Raw genomic sequence first — 7349 nt, forward strand, 5'->3', positions numbered from 1 at the left:
TGATCATGACTCGTGTGCAGCAGTCAGTTTAAAACTATCTAACATGAGCTATTTGGTTTCCTGCTGTAGGGGCTAGGATATGTGTGTGTCTGTCTGAAGTTTCACCAGATTCATACTCACCTATATACTTTTATCTCCATCTTTAACATGTATACATACATTATAATATTAATGATTATTGTTGTTATTTTGAATTCTTAAGAACGGAATGTCTGCGAAATAAGAAATGTTTAAATTAATCACTAAATATATGTTAACGGGTAAAATGTCCAATAAAAACATTTCTTCAGCGGACAGAAGTCACCACGAAAATGTTTGAGAGAGGCGTCACCTAGCGTTTAAACGCGGTTTGTAGCAACCGGAAAGAGATCGTTGCGTCGTTTCCGCCCGGACCATTTTCCGCAAGCACCGCTATCACCATGGCGAGACACCTCCGCTTCCTTGCGAGGACAATAATGGTCCGGGATGGCGACGTAGATGCTGCGTACAAGACCTTAAACAGGTGACACGCTGTAATCGATACGGTGATATTATTGTTGATCTTTTCGTGGAAGTAAGGAGACCAAAATGTGCTGCTGTGGTGAACCGAAAGAGACAAGCTAACGAGAAGCTAACTCACCTTCAATGTCACTATGTTGCGGCTGCGCACTGACTACTAACACGCTGTTGTGTTTTTTAGTGGATTTATTTGAGAGAAATTAACATAAATGCGCATGAAAATTACTTCACTCTTAAATTACATAAACAAAATAAAACAAAAAAATATATAAAGATGTTCTCTTGGAAATATCGTTTAGCTAGAGTATCTAAATTGTACATATTGACAAAATAAATTAATATTAAATAATTAATATTCCCTAAACAATAGTTGAAACGTTTGAAAGATCAAGACTGCCATACATGCTGTCAAGATCACATTAAGTACAACCAGAATATACAGAATGTTGTATTCTTTGCTGATTGGCCTCTATCCTCCAATTTTAACATCTGTCTCTACTGTGCTATCATTTAAAACCTACTTGATTGTAAGTCTGCTGCCATTATTGTTAAGAAATGAGTAAGACACAATGAAGTATAACACAGCATAAGGCATTTTACTTAATATGTTTAGCTCTCCCATTGTTGGAGTTACCCCCTTTTTAAATGTGTATCTCTAGTCTTTAGTAGTTATAGAGTATATTTGATATCCTAGTTTTCAGAATCTGAAAGGACCCGCCATTTTTATTTCTCAATCTAATTTACATGTGGAATACAGTGACTTGACACGAGCCGAGATTCCTGATATTCACACCGTTTCTCTTCACATTTCAGGGTCCTGAATCAGGATGGCGTTATTGAAACGGTGAAACGCAAGCGATATTATGAGAAACCATGCCGAGAGAGACAGAGGAAGCACTTTGAGAGCTGCAAGAGGATCTATCATGCCGAGATGGGCAGGAAGATCGCCTTCATCTCCAGAACAGACAGACAAGATCCATGGGTCGGTTGTTAAGTCAAGTGCAGCGCGATGGCGTTGGATGTAAGCCAAATGACTGATCAAGACTGGACCAGTTAAGTGAAAGAAGGACACAAAAAGGACACAAAGTCGCTGTCACAATGTTCATATGAACCTGTCAAGAAGTGTAACTTACATGCTGTCACATTGTTCAAAACTAAACTGTGAGTGTTGGACATTTGTTTCTTTTCTATTTTCACAATATTTTGTCTTGAGATTCATTTGGCGGTTGGTTGAGATTCATTATACTTTGTGTTATTGGTTTGTAATGATGTATGTATGTATCTTGCTTCATATCTATGAAGTAAATTCACAGTGACCACCATTAAATCTCTATCTGCATCATAAACAGCGCGTGATAACATTGTTCTTATCTATGATGTAAAGTCTTTTTATGAGTTATATATATTTTCAGAATTCAGACAGTCCTAGATGTCAGCACAAAGGGTTTCCAGTTCTCGTTGTGTGTGTGTGTGTGTGTGGCTGTACTGCATGTTCCTGCAGGTCTGTGTGTATGACCTGCAAACAAAGTGACTTAGCAATCCTATTATTGAATTATATTGTATGTGTAAAGCTCTTTGTCTGTGGCTCTAATAGGCCTATGGTGCCAAGCCTCATCTCATATCTCCTGTCTTCCCCCTCTGCAGAGTAATCGATGTAGAACCTGGAGCTTCTACAATAAAAGTTTGGAATATAAAAGCTTGAGTGATTATAAAATCATTTCATTAATTTAGCTTTGAATTGAATTGCATTTAGCCTGTTTTAAGAGTACAGTTTATACTGCCAATGCTGCTTTTTACGTCACCTGCTCATGACGGTTTTATAGAATAGTGGAGGGAATCAGACATGAAAACACACACAAACATGGAAAAAGGAAAATAATATCCACTCACCCTTTAATGTTTATGTTTTGATTTGTTCTTATCATTATTCTTATTTGTAATAGTACTTATTCAGTCGAATTTGTCAATACATTCGTGAAATAGTACAGTTGTACTCGTGTACTCGTGTACTCGAGTAGAGTACAACAACAACGAATACCACTGGTTGGTGTGTGCCTGCAGCGTGCGGCTCCGTCTGCCACACCACCAACACGTGGTTGTACTCGAGCTGTGGTGGGACATACACAATTACCAGCCAACCAGCTTGTAGAATTTTACCCATTGGTCCGCCCGTGAACCAATGGGACGAGGCCTGTGATCTTGCCAGCCAATCCGGTGCCCCGTCCTCTCCGCACGTGTAGCGCCCGCTGTGCTCCGTGATACTCTCTCCACCCGTTGAGAGCCTGACTAAGTAAACGAAGCAGCGGCGGAGCAGACGAGGACAGAGCGGAAACGGAGCAACTACGCAATTCCAGCGCCGTGTTTACGTTCCGCCTATATGCTGACATATATATTGAGTCGGTAGTCCAGCGTTCAAACCACTTCCGGAAGAGTGCATTTGAAATTGTTTTACTTTTACTGTCTACGTGTTTTTGAGTGTTTGGGAATCCACGTCTGCGTTACTCCGGATAAAAGGTGAGTTATCTCCTTTGTTCTTTTTCTATATTTGTGTACCTAAATTCAGCTGTTCAGGCACACGCAAACAAACCATAAAGCGTGGAATGGTGAAATGTTGTCATTTCTAGTCTTAATGTATGTGATATATTTAGGATGGGTTGGATTTCAGCATCACGTAGGGGTCAAACTGTGTTAAATTCCCTTTTTATTTATGTTCCCCCCCCCCCATGTTTATGTTTTTTCCCGCATAAACATAAAGTATTTGGACAGTAAAGTTGGATTTTACGATTTTGTTGTCGTCGCTGTAAAACTTGTACACAAAAGACAAACACGCGCCATGTAAGATGTAGGCTATAATGTCAAATCAGGACATAAAAGTAGGTGAAGGGGTTGTGTCCTCATGGTTGCAGTTACAAGTGGGAACCACAGGCCTCCGATGTAAATATCGCTGTCCTCGGACAACCCAGCTGCTTGAGTGTAGAGCTGACAGACACACACACCCACACACACACACATACTCGTTTACTGCTACAGGGCTTTGCAAATTTTCAGGCAACTGCTCCGATGGTAATCTCCCACAGCTGCTTTCGAGTGCTGTCCATGTGTCATAGCACTGATATGCTCTGCCTAAGAGTTTATTTGGATACATTCAGCAAAACCACACAGAGAGACGAAATATAAGATGCAGGCAGATGGTGCAGGGCCACTGTGTGTGTGTCTTCTCCTTTTATGATAAAAGTTTGCCTTGTTTTTTAGTTTGATTTGAGTTGCTGACACTTTTTAGGTGTGTATGTGTGACATGCATATTGAAATATTGATATGCAACATTATATTTGGATACACCCTGTTTTGTTTACTCAGACCAGGGTGATACACTGATATAATATTGATATTGTGATGTGAAAAGAAGCGATATTGTGGTATCTTGATTATAGTAATATTATGGTACAATTAGAGATAGAGACTTTAAGTAAGAACTTGTACACATTAATTTTTAGTATTTTCCTGTTGTTTACATTAACACAGAAAGGGTGGAAATGTAAAAGTAGGAAATGAATGCTTTAGTTTTTCAATGGACTTGTATTAGCAAGCTTCATTTAGTATTCTTTGTCTTTTTTGATTTGGTTTGGCACACTTTTAAGTTGTGTTTCAAAGTTAGGTGTTTACTTTTTTCTGTCTAATCACACACTGTGTCTTTTCTTCTCTCCTTGTCTCCACAGATGAATTCACTGGGACATTCTTCCAAATGGCTTTCTTATGATTTGCCCCCTTCCACCCCAAGCTTTCTCTTAAGCGAGTGTGAGCAAACTGAGGATGAAGCAGATGTTTCCTCTGAAGAAGAGGGCGAAAGTGGAGTAACCAAGTGTGCTGCAGCCGATGAACAAATGACATTTTCTGGAAAATGCTCAGCTCTCAGGGATCATTCAGAGCAGGCACACTCAAGTTCTGAGAACGAACCGTCAGAACACTGTCCTGTCCTGGCCCACTCTCCTGGAACTGCAAAATTAGGTTCATCATCCCCAACACCGGGGGACCTGGCCTTTGCTCAGAAAGTGAGCATCTTAAATAAACTTCTTAAAAACCCTGTATATATTTTAGAAATGCATTGTTCGGAGAAATTAAATGTTGTTTTTCTTCTTCCAAAACCTCAGTGTGCAGATCTGCACAAGTTCATTCCACCTTTGCTTGAGCTTCTAAATGGACTGAAGACTGGTCGATTTCATAAAGGTATGTTGTTGACAATATCGAAAATTATTCTTTTTGTTTGTCATGTCACGTTATAAAACTTCCAAATGTATATTTGACAATATTTGACGATACTTCTTCATTTAATTGTGGCAGGCTTAACTAGTTTCCAGCAGAGTGTTGCCATGGACAGATTGCAGAGGATTCTGGGAATTCTCCAGAGGCCTGATATGGGGTAAGGAAAAATCATAAAACAAACAACCCCCAAATACTCTATTCTATTATACTCCAAACACCTATTTGCTAATAAGTTATGATATTGACAATGTGGATATTTTTTTGTCAACACAGTGAGAAATACCTCCAGAACCTGCTTCAGATAGAGGTTATGCTCAAAGCCTGGTTCCCTCTGGTGGAAAGTAAGCCTGCACCCCAGAGCATCACTCCTACCCTCCGCTCACGCTGGTGCGAGACGCAGCTCCACATCCCAGTCAAGGTGAGCTTCTTAGTGGATTTGTATGTTTTTGTTATAAATGTCATCAGTGAGCATATCTTGTTTAAGGTTTTCATTATGGTCTATCAAACCTTTGTTAATATTGTTCTTTCTGGTTTTCCCTTCCAATTCCAGAAGCGAAGGCTAAGCTGTTTAGACAATGACTGCCTTGGCCCAGTCTCATGTCGGCATCAGCAACATCAACATGAAAAAGAAGGGAGCTGTCAGGCTGTGAGTTCAGATTCTGTTTCCACAATTCTACCTGAAGTAACTCTAAAACACAAAGCTCCAAGGGAAGGAAACGTCGGACCAGCAGAGGGAAGCAGGCAGCTTACAGACAGCAACGGCATTTTAAGCCAGCCTCCATATTTATGTTGTCAGAAAGAAATTGCAAGCTGGAAGCAGTGTAAGATTTCGTCACCGTCCCCTTGTCGCAGCCCAGTGACCCAAGACAACTCTGTGTCCTCAAGCAGCACCCTTACCTCAGCTGACACACCTTAATTGCCCTGTGGTGCTCTGATATGGAGGGTGACAGCAAGAGGGGATACTGGGTTACATCTATGTATGTCTATGCACAGACCCAGTCTCTAAGGAGTGTATGGCTGTAAGTCCACTTAAAGGAGAAGGTAGTGTGAAGAAATGCAGAGACATTAATCAACCCTTAAGTAGCCAGTGTAACATTATCATTACACTGGAGTTATTGCACTATACAATCATGAATTGTTTCTATCTCTTTTGTATTCTATGACTTTTCAATGGTAAAAAAAACAAAAAAACATGTATAACATGATGCAGTTTGTGCTCTATTTTGTACTTTTTCATATCATGGAATACAAACCTGACAATGCAAGACTTTGTGCTACTTGTAAAGTACACAGCTATCAGATGCAACTTTTATGAAAGCGGATCATTGATGGCGCAGCTACAAAGTGTATTCATCCATGAACAAACAGATGATTGAAAGGGCAGTTTGAGATGTGTAAATGTTTGTATCCACCTGAGTGATTGTTACAAATGTCAAAATGTAAGAAGCCACGGCCAAAATGTGCCAAACAAAAAAGTCTTTCCATTTTTAGACACAGCTTGTTTATTACAGCACAAAAGCCAGACAAGATGTTTGATATTGTGTAAATTGGAATAGGATGTAACTCTGCTGATAGAATGCATAAACCACAAATGTCTCAGCCCTAATTGAGTGCTACAGAGTGAAGGGATGGAAAATCTTTAAATTCTTTGGCTGGCTTCACTGGCTATCCGTTTCTACTTCAGATAGCCTATGAGGGAGCTTGTTTTGTGCTAAGAAATGACAACACCATAACATTTTATCACAGAACTTTAGCTTAATTGCTTTGCTATTACAAAACAATTATGAGGAGTAGTTATAAATGCACTTTTGATGATCATAGGGAAATATTGCATATATATCCACATAGAATACTTGTCGTATTATTTATGAAAGATCTGTTGAAAAGGATCAATACTTGAAAATGTGAATTTATTGGCAGGCATTGTGAGTTACACCAAAGCTGAGTGGTAACAATTTTTTTTTTGCCATTTGGCACTGTGGACCTCGCCAAGTGTTTTAGTCAAATACTGTCCCCCACTCCAAAAATGCCCCAAATGTGGCTCCTATCATAAAGACGACATAAAGTTTCTATGACCTACTTTAAAATGGATTTAATATTACTGACTATCACTGTCACTTTAAGTGCTTTACTTTTACTGACTTTGCTTTAAAAAATAAGGGGTATGCATAATTTGTGTATGCATCTTTTGTACCGTGTGTAATGTACAAATGTATTTTAATTTCTCAAATATTCATGTTTAATGACCTTTTTCACTGGTGGTCAGCCAGCTTTGTTTCTATATTTGAATTTCTTAATAGGAGAAAAATGAAAGTACAGTTTTTCATCATGTCTTTAACTTTCATACTTTTGATGCTTGTATTCTAGGATACTCTACATAATAGAGTGGTCGCTGGTAATGACATTTTACCGTTGTTGATTTATTGATGAAAATTAAAATATTTTTATATATTAGATGGATGGTATCTTGATTTCTGCATTGAAATACAATAGTAGTTGTACAGAAGGTGGCACTGACATACTGTATGTAATCTTCCACGGCACTGGGGGGCGCTATAGGCACGTCGTGTTTGCGGAAGAACGGAATCCCG

General features: G+C 39.2%; 2 protein-coding genes across 2 annotated transcripts; both read left to right on the forward strand.

Moving 5' to 3' along the window:
- The first annotated feature begins 370 nt into the window (after positions 1–370).
- mrps21 (mitochondrial ribosomal protein S21) lies at positions 371–1834 on the forward strand. The gene is made up of 2 exons (XM_076139034.1): positions 371–502; positions 1312–1834. The coding sequence occupies exons 1-2, from the start codon at positions 420–422 to the stop codon at positions 1490–1492; spliced, it is 264 nt and encodes an 87-aa protein (XP_075995149.1). The 5' UTR covers positions 371–419; the 3' UTR covers positions 1493–1834.
- Positions 1835–2778: 944 nt separating this feature from the next.
- ciarta (circadian associated repressor of transcription a) lies at positions 2779–7182 on the forward strand. The gene is made up of 6 exons (XM_076139650.1): positions 2779–3012; positions 4215–4547; positions 4647–4722; positions 4837–4915; positions 5032–5176; positions 5309–7182. Exons 2-6 carry the CDS (start codon positions 4215–4217, stop codon positions 5672–5674), a joined length of 999 nt encoding a protein of 332 aa, XP_075995765.1. The 5' UTR covers positions 2779–3012; the 3' UTR covers positions 5675–7182.
- The last annotated feature ends 167 nt before the right edge of the window (positions 7183–7349 follow it).

This window comes from Genypterus blacodes, unplaced genomic scaffold (genome assembly GCF_046128005.1).
Source record: "Genypterus blacodes isolate CSIRO-AG114 ecotype Tasmania unplaced genomic scaffold, CSIRO-AGI_Gbla_v1 ptg000438l_1, whole genome shotgun sequence".
NCBI lineage: Eukaryota > Metazoa > Chordata > Actinopteri > Ophidiiformes > Ophidiidae > Genypterus > Genypterus blacodes.